At 42.2% G+C, this 22,348-nt stretch overlaps 3 protein-coding genes across 3 annotated transcripts in view; 2 read left to right on the forward strand and 1 right to left on the reverse strand.

Moving 5' to 3' along the window:
• Nucleotides 1–48: 48 nt before the first annotated feature.
• LOC105676901 (odorant receptor 13a-like) lies at nucleotides 49–10,552 on the forward strand. Its single transcript, XM_012375129.2, has 9 exons — nucleotides 49–507; nucleotides 615–799; nucleotides 1,593–1,736; nucleotides 1,796–1,988; nucleotides 2,063–2,215; nucleotides 9,420–9,508; nucleotides 9,592–9,805; nucleotides 9,891–10,046; nucleotides 10,138–10,552. The coding sequence occupies exons 2-9, from the start codon at nucleotides 624–626 to the stop codon at nucleotides 10,210–10,212; spliced, it is 1,200 nt and encodes a 399-aa protein (XP_012230552.1). The 5' UTR covers nucleotides 49–507; nucleotides 615–623; the 3' UTR covers nucleotides 10,213–10,552.
• On the reverse strand, nucleotides 9,862–22,151 carry mei-41 (meiotic 41). The gene is made up of 41 exons (XM_012375124.2): nucleotides 22,067–22,151; nucleotides 21,498–21,746; nucleotides 21,067–21,278; nucleotides 20,816–20,986; nucleotides 20,543–20,700; nucleotides 20,314–20,463; nucleotides 20,041–20,239; nucleotides 19,829–19,965; nucleotides 19,177–19,748; nucleotides 18,771–18,935; nucleotides 18,224–18,706; nucleotides 17,985–18,162; nucleotides 17,674–17,919; nucleotides 17,478–17,594; nucleotides 17,289–17,411; nucleotides 16,966–17,213; nucleotides 16,653–16,874; nucleotides 16,410–16,581; nucleotides 16,212–16,338; nucleotides 16,017–16,141; nucleotides 15,771–15,931; nucleotides 15,547–15,707; nucleotides 15,273–15,463; nucleotides 15,117–15,201; nucleotides 14,834–14,979; nucleotides 14,648–14,764; nucleotides 14,413–14,552; nucleotides 14,118–14,342; nucleotides 13,779–14,039; nucleotides 13,465–13,690; nucleotides 13,207–13,391; nucleotides 12,945–13,135; nucleotides 12,667–12,839; nucleotides 12,449–12,592; nucleotides 12,214–12,371; nucleotides 11,905–12,136; nucleotides 11,698–11,836; nucleotides 11,515–11,629; nucleotides 11,285–11,438; nucleotides 10,885–11,121; nucleotides 9,862–10,810 (listed from the first exon to the last, which is right to left on the reverse strand). The coding sequence occupies exons 2-41, from the start codon at nucleotides 21,542–21,544 to the stop codon at nucleotides 10,628–10,630; spliced, it is 7,476 nt and encodes a 2,491-aa protein (XP_012230547.1). The 5' UTR covers nucleotides 21,545–21,746; nucleotides 22,067–22,151; the 3' UTR covers nucleotides 9,862–10,627.
• The window catches only part of LOC105676900 (SUN domain-containing ossification factor), a 35,592-nt gene continuing 35,005 nt past the window's right edge, over nucleotides 21,762–22,348 (forward strand). Inside the window, exon 1 of the mRNA XM_067357553.1 lies at nucleotides 21,762–22,025. The gene's annotated coding sequence lies outside the window, so the exon portion shown is untranslated. The remainder of the gene's footprint in view (nucleotides 22,026–22,348) is intronic.

Consider the following 22,348-nt stretch of genomic DNA (forward strand, 5'->3'; position numbering starts at 1 on the left):
CGTAGCGAATGTCGCCAAGAGTGTGATAGAGTATATGTTCACCTGAAAGGTACAATTTCCCTTCTATACGTACATGTATTTTACATTAAAATAATAAACGGGTGTAAAATGGAAGAAACGAAGAAAGCCATTTGTCTCTTCACATGCCTTAATTAGGGGTCGATCGAGGAAGTGGCGTTGTCAGCGTCTGCTAAACAGCATAAGTAAAAAGACACACTGAAGCGAGGGTCTCGAAACTACTTTGTTCCCTGCAATAATGAAAGATGTTGATCGTGCAAATTAGATGTCTGAAATATTAACGAGCTTAGGGCGGTTATAAAGTCCCCATGTCGTACCTTGCACCTCTACGCTTATAGTACAGTGCTCCACTAATTAGGTTCATTAGTGATGTTTGCTAATTGCCTGTGTAAAACGATTAGCGGAGAAAAACTCAAGAAAATATGATATGCAAACTGCTAATGTGAACTAATAATGTGTTTTCAAACATCAAATTTCTAATGTTTGTCCGTAGGTCTCGTTTTATTTTTATTAATAAGATCTAATTAGCACAGATCTGATATACAGGGTTCGCGAATGCTTCCAAGACTCAGTTTCTCATCGTATTTTCTTTCAAGGAAAATAGAATGGATGTCAATAACTATGTGCTTATTAACAGAAAGGTCTTGAAATTTGTCGGTCTCTATCCAACGAGTATTGTAAGATATATCGTGTGTTGTGTGTGCATGTTCACCATTATTATACCGCAAGCGATACAGATTTTTGAGGATTGGCAAGATTTGGCTGTCGTACTGGAAACGAGGTATACGTTCGCAGTTCCGCATAGTACAAAGTAGATTGCAAATTTTACAGGGTGTTAAAAAAGTCTGGAAACGGTCAAATATTTCGAAAAAAACTCATTTTAGAGAAAAATGTTAAATACAAAAGTTGTTGGGTATCAAGTAGTGCATTAGATGGGAACATGCGATTAACCTTGGGTGGCGTCGTGAAGGTCATGTCAAGGTCGACTTGAATTTTTTTAAACGGGAGCCCTTATTTTTCATTACATATTCTTGTAGCTGACGTCAAGGCGTTTTCGAAACACTATAATGAAGTATTTTTCCGAGTACTTTTCGAGTTATAAGGCTTGAAAATTACGGTAGAGTGAGGGAGAAAGAAGCGTGTTGAGCGCGTTGCCGCATTCTCTTTCTCTATCACTCTACCGTAACTTTCAACTCTGATAACTCGAAAAGTACTTGACGGAAAAATACTTCATTATAGTGTTTTGAAAAGTTCTTGAGGTAAGCTACAAGAATATGTAATGAAAAATGGGGGTTCCCGTTTAAAAAATTCAAGTCGATCTTGACATGACCTTCACGACGCCATCCAAGGTCAATCGCATATTCCCAACTAATGCATTACTTGACACTCAATAACTTTTGTATTTAACATTTTTCTCTAAAATGAGTTTCTTTCAAGATATTTGACCGTTTCCAGACTTTTCTAACGCCCTGTATATTGAGATTTCAATATTCAAGTAAAACAATAATTATAGTAATATAACAATAATCATAATAAAATTAATAATCTTATTTAATTCTTTCATCCTTTCACAGTTCGGTATTGCTCACTATCCTGCTTGCTGTGTTAAAATCGCTGGTTTGGATAAGCAACAGAAGGAAAATGGATCTTTTTATAGAATACATGTTAACAGATTATTGGGAACTAATGACGGCACAAGTTCCGAATGTGTATATAGTGTAAGTGAAGTTCTTTCCGAACCGCAGTGTGCTGGTATACCAAATTTATTTATTTGCAGATACGTGAAGAAGGGACATTTGTTTACCAAAGGATACTTGTTCTTGATTTGTAATGCTTTAGTATTTTTCTTCAGTCTACCTGTAATCGAGACACTTGTTGCGGTAATCAAGGATACTGGCGATAACAGTACAAAACATTTTCCATTCGTAGCTTTATATCCGGAGCCTTGCTATCACTTTCCGATGTACGAGGTGAGAGCTTCACTTTCCGGTTTATCCAAATTATTAAGCGTGACGACATCCTTGTGTACCTCCTGTTTACGCAGGTTGTTTATTTCTCGCAAATAGTTGCGACGAGCCTGTGTGGTCTTATCATACTAGGAACTGATACTTTAATCGCAACAGCCCTGTTTTACACCTGCGGCCATTTCAAAGTACTTCAAACAAAATTGGAAAATATCGGCGCTGAAATTGATCTCGTTAGTGCAAAGCTTTTCACGTCATCGGGTTGAAACGATCACGAATTGATAACACTAGTTTACAAAAAAATTTTTTTTTTAATTATTTTGAATCAGACAAGGTGTTTCTTATAGATTTTTGGATGTTGAAAACGATGCCGCAAATTTCACCAGCACGTCAAGTTTCCAAAATAATTGAGGTTTAATATGTAAAAAATGGGTTTTTTTGCGATATTTGATATTTTTTGTAAGAAAGGTTAACGTTATCTTGAAATTCTGATCAGAAATCATGAATATATTGTTCATCCCCTATAAAATGCATTTTTTTTTATTTTGCCTCACGAGCGCGCGCGCGCGCGTCCCTATATTAGAAGTAGCTTGTAACGAAACGGATTTTTGTTAAGCGGAGAATAGTTCGACGGTTCGTCAGGATTCGTTCGGGTGATTGTGGGGAGACTCCAAATTAATAGATGTTAATTAAACAAACATAAATTTATTCAAATAAATTAAAGATGGAATGTAATTATAAAAAAAAATAACTATACATAAGTATTTTATTACCGTAACTAATATTGCAACGGTGTTGTCGTAAACGAAAATAAATAAATTCTCGGAAGTAATAAATAACGGAAGCATCAAAATAAATAACGTAGTCGGACGGAATGCGCCTTTCCGAAATTAAACAAATAAATCTAATTAAATTTAATCTAATAATCTAATTCGGTCGGTAAGAAACAAATATAAAGTAAATAATGATACCGCGTATATCTGAGCTGGATGCGTCGTAGATGATTGCCGGTACGCTGCGTCCGGAGAGAGAATCGTCTCTCTTGCGGAGATTTTAGGAGTCGATCGTCGGAAACACCCAAACGGAGTGAGGAACTACTCACTACAAAACCGACGGAAGACTGGACGCCGACCGTCGGGAACACCCGACCGGAGTGAGGAACGCCTCACTACTGAGCCGACGGTAGTCTGGAAGTCGATCGGCGGGAACACCAGATCGGATTGAGGAACGCCTCACTACTAGATCGACGGAATACAAGAAGTCGGTTGTCGGGAACACCCGACCGGAGTGAGGAACGCCTCACTACTAAGTCGACGGTAGCCTGGAAGTCGATCGCCGGGAACACCCGACCGGAGTGAGGAACGCCTCACTACTAAATCGACGGAATACAGGAAGTCGGCTGCCGGGAACACCCGACCGGAGTGAGGAACGCCTCACTACTAGATTGACGGGATACAGGAGTCGGTTGTCGGGAACACCCGACCGGAGTGAGGAACGCCTCACTACTGAGTCAACGGTAGCCTGGAAGTCGATCGGCGGGAACACCCGACCGGAGTGAGGAACGCCTCACTACTAAGTCGACGGTAGCCTGGAAGTCGATCGCCGGGAACACCCGACCGGAGTGAGGAACGCCTCACTACTAAATCGACGGAATACAGGAAGTCGGCAGCCGGGAACACCCGACCGGAGTGAGGAACGCTTCACTACTGAGTCGACGGTAGCCTGGAAGTCGATCGCCGGGAACACCCGACCGGAGTGAGGAACGCCTCACTACTGAGTTGACGGTACCTTTTTTTTTTTTTTTTTTTCGCAAGGAGGGAAAATCTTCGAAAGACTTCCCGCAGCCCGTACTGCGGGGGAGTGCGGGATTCCCTCGCGGCTCTAGTCCTGACTATTGTCAGGGTACCGCGAGGGCCGACCCGCTAACCACCCTCCTTGTGGGCCTGACGCGGCAGTGCGAGGGTGAGACGGAAGACCTTACGGTATGACATCATCTCACAGTCGACGGTAGCCTGGAAGTCGATCGCCGAGTACACCCGACCGGAGTGAGGAACGCCTCACTACTAGATCAACGGGATACAGGAAGTCGGTTGTCGGGAACACCCGACCGGAGTGAGGAACGCCTCACTACTAAGTCGACGGTAGCCTGGAAGTTGATCGCCGGGAACACCCGACCAGAGTGAGGAACGCCTCACTACTAGATCGACGGGATACAGGAAGTCGGTTGTCGGGAACACCCGACCGGAGTGAGGAACGCCTCACTACTAGATCGACGGGATACAGAAAGTCGATTGCCGGGAACACCCGACTGGAGTGAGGAACGCCTCACTACTAAGTCGACGGTAGCCTGGAAGTCGATCGCCGGGTACACCCGACCGGAGTGAGGAACGCCTCACTACTAGATCGACGGGATACAGAAAGTCGATTGCCGGGAACACCCGACTGGAGTGAGGAACGCCTCACTACTAAGTCGACGGTAGCCTGGAAGTCGATCGCCGGGAACACCCGACCGGAGTGAGGAACGCCTCACTACTAAATCGACGGAATACAGGAAGTCGGCTGCCGGGAACACCCGACCGGAGTGAGGAACGCCTCACTACTAGATTGACGGGATACAGGAGTCGGTTGTCGGGAACACCCGACCGGAGTGAGGAACGCCTCACTACTGAGTCAACGGTAGCCTGGAAGTCGATCGGCGGGAACACCCGACCGGAGTGAGGAACGCCTCACTACTAAGTCGACGGTAGCCTGGAAGTCGATCGCCGGGAACACCCGACCGGAGTGAGGAACGCCTCACTACTAAATCGACGGAATACAGGAAGTCGGCAGCCGGGAACACCCGACCGGAGTGAGGAACGCTTCACTACTGAGTCGACGGTAGCCTGGAAGTCGATCGCCGGGAACACCCGACCGGAGTGAGGAACGCCTCACTACTGAGTTGACGGTACCTTTTTTTTTTTTTTTTTTTTCGCAAGGAGGGAAAATCTTCGAAAGACTTCCCGCAGCCCGTACTGCGGGGGAGTGCGGGATTCCCTCGCGGCTCTAGTCCTGACTATTGTCAGGGTACCGCGAGGACCTACCCGCTAAAAACCCTCCTTGTGAGCCTGACTCGGCATTGCGAGGGTGAGACGGAAGACCTTACGGTATGACATCATCTCACAGTCGACGGTAGCCTGGAAGTCGATCGCCGAGTACACCCGACCGGAGTGAGGAACGCCTCACTACGAGATCAACGGGATACAGGAAGTCGGTTGTCGGGAACACCCGACCGGAGTGAGGAACGCCTCACTACTAAGTCGACGGTAGCCTGGAAGTTGATCGCCGGGAACACCCGACCAGAGTGAGGAACGCCTCACTACTAGATCGACGGGATACAGGAAGTCGGTTGTCGGGAACACCCGACCGGAGTGAGGAACGCCTCACTACTAGATCGACGGGATACAGAAAGTCGATTGCCGGGAACACCCGACTGGAATGAGGAACGCCTCACTACTAAGTCGACGGTAGCCTGGAAGTCGATCGCCGGGTACACCCGACCGGAGTGAGGAACGCCTCACTACTAGATCGACGGGATACAGGAAGTCGGTTGTCGGGAACACCCGACCGGAGTGAGGAACGTCTCACTACTAAGTCGACGGTAGCCTGGAAATCGATCGCCGGGTACACCCGACCGGAGTGAGGAACGCCTCACTACTAGATTGACGGGATACAGGAAGTCGGTTGTCGGGAACACCCGACCGGAGTGAGGAACGCCTCACTACTGAGTCAACGGTAGCCTGGAAGTCGATCGGCGGGAACACCCGACCGGAGTGAGGAACGCCTCACTACTAAGTCGACGGTAGCCTGGAAGTCGATCGCCGGGAACACCCGACCGGAGTGAGGAACGCCTCACTACTAAATCGACGGAATACAGGAAGTCGGCAGCCGGGAACACCCGACCGGAGTGAGGAACGCTTCACTACTGAGTCGACGGTAGCCTGGAAGTCGATCGCCGGGAACACCCGACCGGAGTGAGGAACGCCTCACTACTGAGTTGGCGGCTCCTTTTTTTTTTTTTTTTTTCGCAAGGAGGGAAAATCTTCGAAAGACTTCCCGCAGCCCGTACTGCGGGGGAGTGCGGGATTCCCTCGCGGCTCTAGTCCTGACTATTGTCAGGGTACCGCGAGGACCTACCCGCTAAAAACCCTCCTTGTGAGCCTGACTCGGCATTGCGAGGGTGAGACGGAAGACCTTACGGTATGACATCATCTCACAGTCGACGGTAGCCTGGAAGTCGATCGCCGAGTACACCCGACCGGAGTGAGGAACGCCTCACTACTAGATCAACGGGATACAGGAAGTCGGTTGTCGGGAACACCCGACCGGAGTGAGGAACGCCTCACTACTAAGTCGACGGTAGCCTGGAAGTTGATCGCCGGGAACACCCGACCAGAGTGAGGAACGCCTCACTACTAGATCGACGGGATACAGGAAGTCGGTTGTCGGGAACACCCGACCGGAGTGAGGAACGCCTCACTACTAGATCGACGGGATACAGAAAGTCGATTGCCGGGAACACCCGACTGGAGTGAGGAACGCCTCACTACTAAGTCGACGGTAGCCTGGAAGTCGATCGCCGGGTACACCCGACCGGAGTGAGGAACGCCTCACTACTAGATCGACGGGATACAGGAAGTCGGTTGTCGGGAACACCCGACCGGAGTGAGGAACGTCTCACTACTAAGTCGACGGTAGCCTGGAAATCGATCGCCGGGTACACCCGACCGGAGTGAGGAACGCCTCACTACTAGATTGACGGGATACAGGAAGTCGGTTGTCGGGAACACCCGACCGGAGTGAGGAACGCCTCACTACTGAGTCAACGGTAGCCTGGAAGTCGATCGGCGGGAACACCCGACCGGAGTGAGGAACGCCTCACTACTAAGTCGACGGTAGCCTGAAAGTCGATCGCCGGGAACACCCGACCGGAGTGAGGAACGCCTCACTACTAAATCGACGGAATGCAGGAAGTCGGTTATCGAGAACACCCGACCGGAGTGAGGAACGTCTCACTACTAAGTCGACGGTAGCCTGGAAATCGATCGCCGGGTACACCCGACCGGAGTGAGGAACGCCTCACTACTAGATTGACGGGATACAGGAAGTCGGTTGTCGGGAACACCCGACCGGAGTGAGGAACGCCTCACTACTGAGTCAACGGTAGCCTGGAAGTCGATCGGCGGGAACACCCGACCGGAATGAGGAACGCCTCACTACTAAGTCGACGGTAGCCTGGAAGTTGATCGCCGGGAACACCCGACCGGAGTGAGGAACGCCTCACTACTAGATCGACGGGATACAGGAAGTCGGTTGTCGGGAACACCCGACCGGAGTGAGGAACGCCTCACTACTAGATCGACGGGATACAGAAAGTCGATTGCCGGGAACACCCGACTGGAGTGAGGAACGCCTCACTACTAAGTCGACGGTAGCCTGAAAGTCGATCGCCGGGAACACCCGACCGGAGTGAGGAACGCCTCACTACTAAATCGACGGAATGCAGGAAGTCGGTTGTCGAGAACACCCGACCGGAGTGAGGAACGTCTCACTACTAAGTCGACGGTAGCCTGGAAATCGATCGCCGGGTACACCCGACCGGAGTGAGGAACGCCTCACTACTAGATTGACGGGATACAGGAAGTCGGTTGTCGGGAACACCCGACCGGAGTGAGGAACGCCTCACTACTGAGTCAACGGTAGCCTGGAAGTCGATCGGCGGGAACACCCGACCGGAATGAGGAACGCCTCACTACTAAGTCGACGGTAGCCTGGAAGTTGATCGCCGGGAACACCCGACCGGAGTGAGGAACGCCTCACTACTAGATCGACGGGATACAGGAAGTCGGTTGTCGGGAACACCCGACCGGAGTGAGGAACGCCTCACTACTAGATCGACGGGATACAGAAAGTCGATTGCCGGGAACACCCGACTGGAGTGAGGAACGCCTCACTACTAAGTCGACGGTAGCCTGAAAGTCGATCGCCGGGAACACCCGACCGGAGTGAGGAACGCCTCACTACTAAATCGACGGAATGCAGGAAGTCGGTTGTCGAGAACACCCGACCGGAGTGAGGAACGTCTCACTACTAAGTCGACGGTAGCCTGGAAATCGATCGCCGGGTACACCCGACCGGAGTGAGGAACGCCTCACTACTAGATTGACGGGATACAGGAAGTCGGTTGTCGGGAACACCCGACCGGAGTGAGGAACGCCTCACTACTGAGTCAACGGTAGCCTGGAAGTCGATCGCCGGGAACACCCAACCGGAGTGAGGAACGCCTCACTACTGAGTCGACGGTAGCCTGGAAGTCGATCGCCGGGAACACCCGACCGGAGTGAGGAACGCCTCACTACTAGATTGACGGGATACAGGAGTCGGTTGTCGGGAACACCCGACCGGAGTGAGGAACGCCTCACTACTGAGTCAACGGTAGCCTGGAAGTCGATCGGCGGGAACACCCGACCGGAGTGAGGAACGCCTCACTACTGAGTCGACGGTAGCCTGGAAGTCGATCGCCGGGAACACCCGACCGGAGTGAGGAACGCCTCACTACTGAGTCGACGGTAGCCTGGAAGTCGATCGGCGGGAACACCCGACCGGAGTGAGGAACGCCTCACTACTAAATCGACGCAATGCAGGAAGTTGGTTACCGGGAACACCCAACCGGAGTGAGGAACGCTTCACTTCAAAACCAACAGGAAGTGACAGGAAGTCGATTACCGGGAACACCCGGCCGGAGCAGAGAATGCCCTGCTACTTTTCCGACTGTCAGGTCGGGAGCGAGTACGACTAGAGTTTCAGAGTATGCCATGAGGCTTGTCCGAGTCGTACTCGGGGAAATGGTGCTGGTCTGTTTCGCTAGCCGGCTTTTATACCGGTCGCGCTATCCCCACTCGTGGTGCTACACTATTCGGCAGCAACCCCTTCTCGGGCTGTTACGGCCGAGTTGGGGGATCGGAATGCGGCCCGCGATGGGGGGTGTTTACGCGGAGCCCGATCGGCGCTTAGTAACAGCGCGTACTGTTACAAGCTCCTAACTTTAATCCTTCCTAATATGGCTAAAAAGTAAGATATCGAAATTTAAAAAAATGCATTTTGTAGGGGATGAACAATACATTCATGATTTCTGATCAAAATTTCAAGATAACGTTAACCTTTCTTACAAAAAATATCAAATATTGCAAAAAATCCATTTTTTACATATTAAACCTCAATTATTTTGGAAACTTAACGTGCTGGTGAAATTTGGTTTGCGGCATCGTTTTTAGCAACCAAAAATCTGTAAGAAACACCTTGTTTGGTTGAAAATAATTTTTGGCTGTAAACTAGTGTAATCGTTTGAAAAATTATTGTTCTCACAAACGTTCCAAGTAACGACTTTTCTTTCTTATTTAGATGCAACGCGTGCACAACAAAGGGAACGTTGTGCAGAAAATTAAATTGCAAGTAATAGATATCATTAAACATCATTACACAATTCTCTGGTAATAATTTTAAGTAATTAATCACACACACACGTGTTTCCACGGTGTCTCCGCGAAGTGAAATATAACAATGTCGTATTCAGGTTCTGCGATTACATGGAGACAATTTTTAGTCCGATGTTGTTTCTGCAAACGATAGCCAGCAGTCTCATAATCTGTCTAGTGGGTCTTCAGGTTGCAACTGCGAATATGGACGCGGGCATAATTTCTAAATCGGTGAAATATATCTCGTACTTGCTCATGGCACTTTTCCAATTGCTGCTGTTTTGCATTCCCGGGGACGCTCTGATAAATGAGGTGTACAACAACGGACTAAAATTAATAGAGAATGTAAAAGAACATAGACAGACAAATATTATATACATTTTTTTATATCTTACAGAGTTCCATGATCAGTAGAGTCGTATACACAATCGCTTGGTATGAATTGCCGGCTTGGTTTAAAACGGAAATATGTCTGCTCATGTTGCGTAGTCAAAAACCTAGTAAAATTACGGCAGGAAAATTCTACGTTATGCATTTGGAGAATTTCAACGCGGTAAAAAAATATCACTTCAATGTTTTATAAAATTATTTTCGCACGTACATTTAAAAAGTAATCTACAATCTATTCTAATTTTGGCTTACAGGTGTTGAGCACTGCTGTCTCATACTTTATGTTGCTTCGAAGTTTCGGCTCGGACGAAACTAATGAGAAATTATAATTTGATGAGAAATTGAAGATGTGATTAATCTTTAACTACTACCATGAAATTGATAACCGTAACCACATGGATGTTTGTTGAAAATAATTAACTAAAATAAAAATAACTTTTTGAACAACTTTGTGTTCAAGGAGCGCAAAATTAAGCAATGGGAATTAAAAAAGAATTCATTGCATAGTAATAGTTCAGAAGACGAAGATATAAAATAAGCATTGCGCGTGAGAATTAATCGCTCTGAAGCGTCAAGAGGTCGTCTGCGATCCATGATGGTAGTCAAAGGTTAAACATAAAATGAGAGAAATAACATTAAAAATGTAAAAATAAAATAAGTTAAAAATTATGTGTGGAAGTTTCGATGATAATAATTACTGTTCGTAGGCTCTTGTCCTGTAAGGATAATCGTGTCAAATACTCATTATAGATATGCACCCCAGCCGAAATACATTTGGCACAGATTATCCGTATTTGTCGCTTCTAAAATCAAGTGATTGGTTTGTCCCTCGACGCTGAGATGTAACGCAATATTTTCCGCCTTTCTTCCGGGATATCGAACCAAGCCTTTCAATCGCTGCTCAATATTTTTTATATGCTCTACAGCCTAAAACAGGAATAAACGCATTATTCTTCTTCCTTGTTCTTACAAATTAATACAAGAAAATGTATTTGTTATACTTTTTCATTAGTTTTTTCAGCTGCTTCACCGGGCTGATTCCTATTCCAGCTGACAAGGGGGTCGTACACAAAAGGCGTGAGCACGCTCATCAGTGTACTCGATTCCTGCCGAAGTACTCGCATCGTAACTTGGCAGGCGCGTCTGAACGGTCCTTCAATTTTTAGAGGACCCATAGCATCTACCATGTTGTGTGTTAAACGAAACGGCACGCGTTCAGGCCAATCAAACAGTTCGCCCTAAGAATTATAATATTTAATACGATAAAATAAATCAAATTAATACTTTCACAATATATACATACATAATAAAAATGATTGCCTAAGAGATTTATGATTTGAAACTAAATATTTTGTCTTATTCCTCAAATCATTATTTAATTACGCGTGAGAGCTACATTACCCTGTTGAATAAGCAATTGAAGTCGACGTGTACACAATCCCCGCACTTGGAATCGAATAATATATTTTCTCCGTGGCGATCACCGAGTCCAAGTATGTATCCCACCATGGACATAACAGCGGTGGTCCTGGTGTAAGCCGTGCGGGCTTCGTACCTTTTTTTCAAAAATGGAATATTGAATATCCGCATTCACGGAAGAGTGCGAAAAATATATAAGATATATTCTGTACCATCCATACGGATCAGGAAACATAATGCGAAACCAATCTCCGAATACAGGAGGATGCCGTGGCAATAGCTTCTGTAGAAATATCTGTCTTTTCTTTTCCAACGGGTCTTTCAATGCTAGCGAAAAGATTTTTGAAGAGAATCGATCCTTCGTTTTAAATTGTTATAATTTCATTGCGACTTACTACATATATATGTCTTGAGTTCCCTATTTGTTAGCGCGATGCCTTTCTCCTTGTACAGATTCATAATAGTAGGTCGAAATCCAACCAAGTTGGGCACCCACTCTATTAAGCCGCATTCTTCGTTCAACGGCACCACGCTCTGCAAATTTCGGGAGAATCAATGATATATCGAAGTGAGATCTGGGCGATGTCACTGACAAGTCTTACGTATGTCCGAATGTAGAGCCTTCTTTGTCGCGACTCCGGATCATTCTGAAGATACTTATTGACGATATCGTTAAACTCCATCAATCTGAAATCTTTGCGTAGATCGTCTTTCGGCTTGCACATGAAAAGATACTGTTTGCCGTCCGATCCTCTCAACGTGATTCGTCGCGGCCGTTGAAGCGACGGCATTATCATCACGTTTTCTTCTATCTTTGTTATGTGCACCCATCTCCTGCACGTCAGACATACAGAATATAATGATGGTTACAGGAAAATAGCGTTTTAACAATACCAAACCGCAATACGTACAATAAGAATGGATTATGATTCTTCATCGAAGCGTTCTTGGACGGAAGGTGTAGTTGCCTGAATTTTGTCGTCGGTATCATGATCGCGCTGAAATCCTTGCTTGCGAGTAGTCTGGGCAAATTTTTCGATAACACATTCACCGTGGTGTTCAACGTTCCCTGTTGTAAAGTCGAAAAAGCGTTACACGCGTTACTTTTCGACAGATCTCGTATTGTTGACTGAAAATGAAACTTACATCTGACACTGGTTTATTAGACAACTCGATCAGCCTTTCCCAGAGTCTGTGGAAATCCTTAATAAGCTTGGACATGCTTGACGTTTTCAACTGTGCGTGGTTCAAGATCTCTTGACACCGCTTCTGTCGCGCCGGGTACGAAGACTATAAAGTGAGAAGAATGCGTTTTATATTCTTGCCGATGTCGCGCTCGATCGAAATGTATATTAATAAAGTACGTTAAAAACTGATGCCATCATCCACAAGCAATGCTGAGGATACGTCGAAATGAGTTTCACTAGAATTGTGCAAAGGGTGCTCTGCACTTGCGGAGACGGATGACAAATCCTCGATACAAGTTGGCTGAATGCCGTCAGCCACATGAACGTCGGTAATCTGTGATGATAAACCTCTGTGATATAAAAAAGAGAAACCGATTAGATTTATATTCTTTACACAAATCGACTCCTTACGGAATCCGCAAAAATTATTATGCTACTTTCATCGATTCACAAACCCATAATCTGAGTCATCTTCGTCAGACGATCTTGGCGAAGTTCAATGACATCCGGTGGATCCGAAGCTAGTGTGGCGCGAGAAGCAACATCTAACCAGACGGTCAGCATCTTTGGCATCGAATGATGAATGTACTTGCAACCGTACTGAAGCGACTTGCCGTAAAAGTTCAACATGTGTATTTGCAGATCTCTGTCGATAGAGAAGACAAATTATTGCAACTTCAATTGCGACGAGATTGAACAGTGTCGAATCAAATTTACCGCCTATTTCTATCCTTGTCTTCTTCAGACATCCTCTCAACTATAGTATTATAATATTCGGCACATGCCAACCAACTTTTTTCCCACCCTCTCCATACTTCTATCGCTTCCTTGTAATTAAGGATGGAGCCGTCCGTGTCGACGTTGAGAGTTTCATCGTTATATTTTGCGAAAAGTAGCTTTGCCTGAAATGAAAAAGCGCGAATGTAATTATAAATAGCTCATCTGACAAAGTAATCAAATTTTAGAATTACAAACCTTCGCACACTGTTTTCTTTCTTCGTTGCAGTCTCCTGAAGATAATTGTTTATAATATTGCGCTGGTTGGAAACAATTTGAAAAACAACGTTTTAAAGTAGTGAAGGCATCTTCCTGACAGCCCTTCTGCCAATATAATTGAGCTTGTTCTATGTACAATGGCTGCGGCGGGCACGAATCGCTGGCAGATAAAATATGCATGTACGCTTGTTGGTGAAAACCGGCTCTAAAAACGATCCGTTTAATACAAAATTACGTTCTATTTGGAAGTAATACAAAAAATACATCGAAATGTTTATACATGTCACACGTACTTTCTCGCAATTTTGGCGCTTTTCAACCAAATTTTACCAATTTCTTGCTTAAGCATGGAATTTTCTGTATTGTGCGTTTTCTGTTCCAACTGTACAGCTAAATCCAAAGTGGCTCTTCGCATACTCAGAACGAACTCCACACCACGGGATGCTCTCAACAACTGCCCGCGTTCCTCCCATTCTTCCAGTATCGTCGGCAGGCTTTCGGCATTGTTCAACATCATCGACACTGCCTTATCGAATTCATTCAATATGTGTAATCTGAAAATAAAACGTAACAAATAAATCTTAGAAAACTATTACAAAAATTAAGAAAGATAAGAAATATTTAGCGCTCACTTCATGATATGCGAGTAACTCTGTTGATAAACTCCCGGTCGAGACGCATCTTCTAGCAGCTGCACTAAATTTTTCTTTAACGACAGCAGATCCGGCTTAGTCCCTTTTATGAGATCGTCTAGCAGCACGTGTTTGATATTCTTTTGCGACGTTTCTTCAAATCGAGAGAAGTGAGCGAGCCTCCAGAAAAGCTCGCGTTCGGTTATGAGAGGCTCTAGTTCCGGTCTGCCAGGAGAAGATGTTTGAGTTTATGAATAATTTAACTATGCGTTTACTTTTATTATAGTAGTATTACCTGCTACTCAACAGGCCCTCAGTAATATGCTTGGCAGTGAACGGTTGATCCAGCCCAAGATAACATTGAATCATGCCTTGTAAGTACGTATGTTCCAAGTTTTTGTTCTGTACGAGCCTTTCGTAGCACGTAGCTGCGTCCTAAGTGAATTAATGCAAGTATTTTCCTTGTAATTCCAACATAAGCAATAAAAGCATGGCTTCCAACTACAATTGTCTCAATATTCCAGCAATACCTGAAGCTGTCCGTTGACTTCATGAGCCACGACTAGCTGTTGCAAAGTAGGGAACTGATCCTGGGTCGCCAAAATACCGGATACACCGTCGGGCTCATCGAGTTGCGCGTAAATTTTCTATAACAAATAGTATTTTATTGAGGAATATGCTACATGTGCTATGCCAAAGTACAGAACGTTACGTACGGCGAGTAAACCACCTTCCGTCAGCTCCGACAAGCCTTTATTTGTAGAAGCCATGTGCTGTTCCAGATACATCAATGCTCGATGGTATTCCTGTGACTGGTAACAACCTTTTGTCACTACTAAGCTATCTAATCTGTCACAAAACCCTAATGAAATAAGCAATCAGTTATAAATAGTTTGTAGAAAATATATACATTCTTTGTAAAGAAGTGAAAACATATCTACGCGTAATACAAAAAACTTTTCATATAATCCATGCGAGATAGACACCTTTCTTACGTACTTTTTATCGCCTCGTATCTGCTGTCTTGAAACAGTCTTCGTTCCCTGAGCCATCTTTGCAAATGGTCCAATATGCAGAAAACTACCTGTTTGACGAATGAAAAAATTTAATAATAATACTAAATTGACGTATAAAATCATGCAAAACTATATTAACCCGAGAGTAGCGTGTACGCCTGGTTTCCTCCGAGATTCTCTCATCATCAGCCTTCACGCTCTGTCCGTATTGCAGTGGTTGGTGACGCAAGAGTTCAGGATCCAACACGGGCTTCTCTCGCTTGATCACGGCTAACATCTCTTCTCTGAGTTTAACATGTTCCTCTTCTCGATTATTTGCGATTATATACGCTGGCGAAAATGAAAGAAGCAGCACATAAGCGCACACGCTACAATAATCATAAACGTTTAAACATATCAGCGCTCAAACTTACACACGATGTAGGGCAGACAAAATATTAATGTTTTTATATCGCGCTTGAATGCCAATTTGCATGCCTGCAATACTTTATTGAGTGTCGTATCGCGTACGGCGCTGGACATGCTGCAAAGCCAGTTGTAAGCCCAGCTTTCGACCGAAGAATCTGCTTCAGAACTATAAAGATGTTAATTATCGATTGTAAAAAAAAGCTTAAAGAGTATTTCTTGTAAAACATACTCATAAATAGGATGTGGAAACTCATCGTCGTCACTAACGGTCGCTATCTTATAATGTGACGTCAAGAATGGAATAATAATCTGTTGCATCGTAGACGGCAAATTATTCCACAATTCACTATTCTGACCTTGCGGAGAAATGTCGTACGCTTTCAATATCTCCTGAAAGTGTCGATCGCGATTTAACAGACCAGCGATTTCATTGCAATTGTATGTATAAAGCCTGCGCGTGTGTAGAATTACATACCTGTATAGCAAGCGAGAAGCAGTCCATACTTTGGCTATTCTTCTGCATTTGGAAAGCCCGCACGTGTTCCAGGAGTAGCGCGCACGCAAATTTTTCATTTATGTCTGATATAAATTTGCTGTCCTCTGCGATATAAAAAATTCAAGAAGTTTGCGAAAGATATAAATTACTTATTCGTTGTAAGAAATAAAGTACCTCTGGAAATAATCCTTCGCGGAAGAAGACTCGGTTCAATCGCTCCCAACTCTCCGAGACATTCGCCGTAACATAAACGGATCGATTCGTCCTTGTCCTGACATCCAATCAGTAGAGTATCCAACAGCTTTAAAAAACGAACGACATAAATAATATATGCGCAATATTAATGCTTATGTGTAATAATAATGAACACACTTCAACGATCAGTGGATGGACGTCCGTTTCGCTTAATATCATTCTGTTCAGCTCACTGCGATGTTTCTCCAAAAACGTTTGCAAATGCTTCAGAGCCCTGATTCGCACTTCATCGGTTTCGTGAGTAATCCGTTTCAACCATAACATCAAATTGGCATTAAATCCCTCGGGTCTGAAATTGAACAAGATTCTTCAGAGATGCATTTTCGAGATACGATGCGATGAATTTGCAATGCTACTCACCTCGCCTGCAAGATACGTGCCTTGACTATGTTAGATATATGAGTGGGAACGTCCATGTCGTCTATGAAAAATAATTCCGAAATGTGGCTGCTGTGCTCTCCGCTATTTTCAACAATCAGAAACTCTAACATACTGTTGACCTTTTCAGGAAATATCTTCTGCAATGGTATCAGTGACACGCATATCGTTGGAAATAACGTTCCCAAGTCCTCGATGGCTATGCTGAAAGTAAGTTTGGAGAATTATTATTCTGCAACAACATAATTGACATTTCACATATTGTTATCTTCGTCCGACATACACTCGAACGTACTTGTGAATAAACGCATCCCACGCTTTACAGACCAACGTTGGGAAACCAGGTCTCTTGAATCCAAGCGACGTTCGTAATGTGGCTAAAATTTTGTATCTCAGCGGAGTCAAGTAAGCAGCACCCATGTAACGAATTAGAGCAGCCAGTGAGGCAAGCGCGGATTGCTGTGTATATTCGTCTGATTTCGGACCGAGTTTTATATCGAAATTTACCAATATACCGTGTAGCCGTAGATTCAAATAAGCTGCCTGCGAATACGTACGAATCCTTGACAATTATTTCCTAATTAATCGATTTTATAATATCAATATTAAAATACTCACAACTTCTTCTTGTGTACCGAAATTTCCTTTCTGATTGCTATCAAATTCAGAAATAATTTCTAAGAAGTTCACTATTTTTTCGGGAGATTCGTGAAAATTCAACATAAGTTCCTCGAAAATTCCCTACAAAATTACATAAATATATCTTTTAAACTGATTGATAAAAATTAAAATTATTTAATGACATACCATAAATGACTGTTTTGTAAGAACTGCAAGACTCATTTTTGTTATTCTTGATACAAGTTTCAAACACCCTGTAGCTATGCGTAGAGGTGTTTCTAAAAATGCATAACTGCAAATATACTAAAAAAAAAAACAGAAAATAAGACATGTAGATAAATTTATATTAATCAAATTAAATCATTGAACGCATTTTATATACCGGGAAATATTCTTGAAGCATTTGTTCCTTGTCCATGCTTATCAACTCTGCTATATCGTTTAAAAGTACGTTTGCTTTTGGATTTTCAACGACAAGAACGATCAGAAAGCAGATTGCGTAATGACCGTCCTTGCGCAGCAATTGACGCGATCCTTCGTAGCCTATGCATTTGGCGATCCGGTGTACCGTAGTTGCCATGTTGTACGAGAAATCTATATAATTGCTGACTGCACGTTCCATTATAAGCTGTAAGAAGACAAATTGATTAATGAAAAAAAAAATATCACAACATTGTTTATATAAGAAATTACCTTTAAGAAACTTTTTCGATATCGGATGTACAAAGCTTTTGTAGAGACATTTAGAAAGCTAGCAACATCCTGATATGCCATTGTGGCGGATGCTACAGCTGCGAGTGAGGAATTTAGATGTAATATTGTAATTAAAAATACATTCAAAATCCTTCCTTCCGTTATATGCAGTGGAACGCTGAAAAATAAAGATAATTTAGTATTTATGCAGATTTTCTTTGTAAAATTAATATTCTTACCATACAAAGTTCTTTGCAGTGTCAAGTAACGTATCGTGCAAGGAATGGTTGGAGTTATTCAATGCAGTCATAAGAGTGTTGGCTATAACATCGATTACTAGATCGACATATTCGTCCAAATCGTCTGGCACGGTGTCCGGCAGGCATTCGCTTTCCAACGTGGAAATTTTGTTACTCAATAATCGTCCAATTACCGACGCAATGTTCGATCGGATCTCAACATTGTCATCGTGTATGTAAGAAAGCCATTCCTTCGTTACCTCGTTCGAGTTAAATGACTTTATATGATTTGAAAGAGACAGGATACTCTTAGACATATGCAGGCGTATGGAAACGTTAGTCGAAGAAAGTAATTTGAAGTATGCGTTAAAAATATGATCGTGGTCTCTTGGCAAAAAATGTACACTGGATTCCGTATTTTCTTGCGTATTCTTTGTACAGCATTCGCAATATATTGTCCACTTCCTGTCATTTAATGACTCACTGAAAATAATATTTTATGTAATATTCTATAATTTCACAAATACGAAAGATGCTAACAAAATACCTGATTATCCTTCCTTTTCTCGACGAGACACAAACCATCGGACTTAAGACATTTGCAAGAGCCTCGTGTATTTCTACTTTTGTTGAAGATAAAGCAGTATTTAAAACATATTGGCACACATCTTCTAATTGTATATTTGCATCGTTCAGTAGCAATACGCTGTTTCTAGAATACAATTTTGTGATTAGTAAAAACAGATGTTATTTAAAAACGTATAAAAAATGTATATAGTAGACAATGATATAAAAATGGTTAATTCTATCAAACTGAAGAGAGATCTCAAAATTGTCATTAATTTATAACAGTTGACAATTCTTGCGCTCTGGCAACCACGTTTCTAATTCTTATTTGCCTTCGATATCGTCGTTTATCTTGAGAAACTACAATATAAAATATCAATACTTACGACACTGCTGCAACAGCTATTTCTGCTTCACCATTTAAAATACAAACACGTAATAATTTCAATCTTTCTCTTCCGTTACCATGCGCACACAAGGTTTCAAGGCACTTTGACATTGTTTTAACATTAAGAGATTTTGCTTTTTCCACCATCTTTTGACTGATGTCCATGGACCCTTTGAAATCCTGAGTGAAAGGCAGTGCTAATATCGATTGTAGCAAAACTTTATTCGACTCCTTGTGAGCCATTAGATGAATTAAAATTTCAAAGACAATCTCTCCGTCTTGACGCGCATCAGAATTCAAGTTTTGCATGAGAATTTTCAATATGCAATTCAAGTCGTTTTCGTATAGCTTTATTTGAATTTCCTCTTTTTCCAACCACGATTGCAATAAAGCTGATGCTTTAACTATATGCAGCACTTCTGTGAATTTTCCAGCTTCCATAAAGTTTATTAACTCTTTTCTTAATAATGCCCATGGCTTGCTGATTTCCGTTGCAAGAATAACTTCGTTTGGCACGACAACTCGTCGAATATCAATAAAAATAAATTGCATAAAAATGTCAATAATAGCCTGAAAAAATACAAATTACTTAAATTACTGAGAAAGTGTAGTATTGATATATAATACACATATATGATTCGATTACTGACTGGCCAACGTGTGAAGTAAGACAAAAATTTCCCAATTTCTGAAACAGTACTTGGTTCTACGCTTAAATATTGTTTAATCTTATAACATGTTGCCTCCATTAACTTTTCTATTGTCTCTGCTCTTGCATCAGCATGTGCTGAAAAAAAAGATAATAATAATTTTTTATGTATTTCAAAAGAACATACAAATTGAAATAAAAAAGCATACTCACTAAAACATTCAGAAGCTGTAAAATCAATAACTTGAAAACATAATTCTGTAACACTAAGTGAAACAGGTGATAATTGTATTAAATGCGTCAATATTTCTGCAAATTGATACAATGAATTTATTGGTAACAGATTTGAATTAATCCAAGTTGGAAGACTTTTCACTATTTCTAAGCTATACATAATTATAGCAGTAAATTCCTAAAAAAATCAAAATCACATTACTCAACATATTACATATATAAGAAAACTATCTTCAAATTATAATTACTTACCTTTTCATGAACAATACCGTTCTTTATTATTTCTGTGCATAGGTGCAATGCTTCAATTTTTAAATCTGGAGGAGATTTAACAATTATTGTTATAGTCTTATTCAATAGTTTTTCTTGATCCCAAACTAAAACACCAGTCTTCATAATTATCTGTTAATACAAAAGTATCATCATTATTGAAAACAATACTTCTACATTTTATTGGAAAATAAAGTTAAGAAAGCAATACCTTTAATAAAGATGTTTGCACCAAAGGCACATTTGTTAATTTAATCTTTGCAGGAAATGGTGTCAAGTCCAAATTCTGTATAATATCCTTTTCTGTGTGAAACTTTGAGAGTGTCATTTCTTCTGTTTCTGTGCTATTTGTATGAAACTCAAATATCTCTGTAGAAAATATAATGCTTCATAAATTTTGTTATCGATAAAAATTCATGCATGCTATATTCATAATTACTTTTTTACTTCATTTAACTTATTCCTAGTTGCTACTGTAACATACCGTCGAGTATATTTAAGTATTCTGAACTAATGGTCTGAAACATTGTCATGTGATGCGTTGACAATATTCTAAGCATACAAGCTTGCACTTCAATACTATTTGAAAGCACCACATTGCTTGATGGCTTACATACCAAGTAAAACATTGTGCCAAACAACCAGGTTGTGAATGCTAAAAATATAAATAACAGTACATTATAAAACATAGTATTTGCACAATGTAAAATGTAATTGTACTGTACAATTTATTACCTGCATATTGCACAGCCAGTTGTTGTAGAGTTTCATCCGCTGCATTATTACTAAATGGTGGAACCAATACAGTTATTAAGGTGGAGGATCTTTTTAACAGAGACTCCAAAAGGGAACAAAGCATCTGCTCTGTCGCAGGATTTTGCAAGTCCGAAAAAATTGCTATTATTGGATTATTAATATATTTCCAGACTGAGTCTGCCACAGACTCCCTGTGAAAAAAGCAAATGTTGTCAATATATATTTGTGCTGTTGCACATCATTATTTTGTAAAAATTGTAAAGTAATTTCTTCATAAAATAATAAACTTTTTATTGTACAAAAAATTATTTTCTTATTGTTTAGATACTATGTTATTCTTCAATAATTTAATAATTGCATATGCGATTGTCAATATTTTTAATAGAGAGATGTATACGTATATAACTCACGCGCTGTTATCTTGAGGGGTCATCATTGATTCACTATTCACTTCCATTATTGTATATTAAACACTACATTAAACAAAATACTGTACTAATATGTACAGCCAGATACTAAACAGTGCTAAACTGATTCATGGTTAAACATTCCGCCCTTACGCATTTATTTGAAGTATTTGAAGCCGGGATAAAGTCGAGTTTGCATGACACATTGCGGATATATTGCATAATACATTGCAACTGCCTTTCGATTTCGATCTGCAATCAATTTCAGAACGTACTGCAGTGATTACAAAATTGCATTGTGAAGAAAATCGTTCTCGCGTTATTATCTAAAAGAATGTCGCGTGGGAAATATTATCGCGAAAATTTCTCGTAAAGACGTAGAACATTTACGTTAAATATCTCATGAAATTGTGTTGTGATAAATTCTACATCAGTGATTCGCTTTCATATCGTGTAGTTGTTCGAAACTTTCCTCACGTTGTTCCTCGCCGAGATGTATCGAAAGATTAGCAGATACACGGTCATTGCCAGGTATATACATTTTTTATTCTATAATTAACTGCGCTACTTACGGTATTAAATCGTTAATTCGAGCGTATTTCATGTTTATGAGAATATTTCGTATTTTATTTACCATTAATTTTTGCGAAAGATTCTTTCTCACCATTGGACGTTAGAGTCCGACCAATCAGATGAGCTTAAGATCGGTTTGCTTTCTGCCTAAATTTCAATCGCTGACGTGTAATTTGATATACGAGCTTAAGAATGCGCAGACAAAACGAACAGACTCAGCTCCGTTCGCGACGACGTTCAGCGCGCAGGGGTGATCAGCTGTTCTCGTCTAGTCACGACAC

This window comes from Linepithema humile, chromosome 6 (assembly GCF_040581485.1).
Source record: "Linepithema humile isolate Giens D197 chromosome 6, Lhum_UNIL_v1.0, whole genome shotgun sequence".
NCBI lineage: Eukaryota > Metazoa > Arthropoda > Insecta > Hymenoptera > Formicidae > Linepithema > Linepithema humile.

What these genes read in the sequence shown, in the direction of transcription:
- LOC105676901 (XM_012375129.2), top strand. Translation starts at nt 624, where the DNA reads ATGGATGTCAATAACTATGTGCTTATTAACAGAAAGGTCTTGAAATTT. An exon ending in GGGACGCTCTGATAAATGAG is followed by an intron (nt 9,806 to 9,890) that starts GTGTACAACAAC and finishes TATATCTTACAG; the next exon opens with AGTTCCATGATCAGTAGAGT. An exon ending in ATTTGGAGAATTTCAACGCG is followed by an intron (nt 10,047 to 10,137) that starts GTAAAAAAATAT and finishes TTTGGCTTACAG; the next exon opens with GTGTTGAGCACTGCTGTCTC.
- mei-41 (XM_012375124.2), bottom strand. Translation starts at nt 21,544, where the DNA reads ATGGAAGTGAATAGTGAATCAATGATGACCCCTCAAGATAACAGCGC. An exon ending in AGAAAAGGAAGGATAATCAG is followed by an intron (nt 18,707 to 18,770) that starts GTATTTTGTTAG and finishes TATTATTTTCAG; the next exon opens with TGAGTCATTAAATGACAGGA. An exon ending in AAGTCAACGGACAGCTTCAG is followed by an intron (nt 14,553 to 14,647) that starts GTATTGCTGGAA and finishes TAATTCACTTAG; the next exon opens with GACGCAGCTACGTGCTACGA.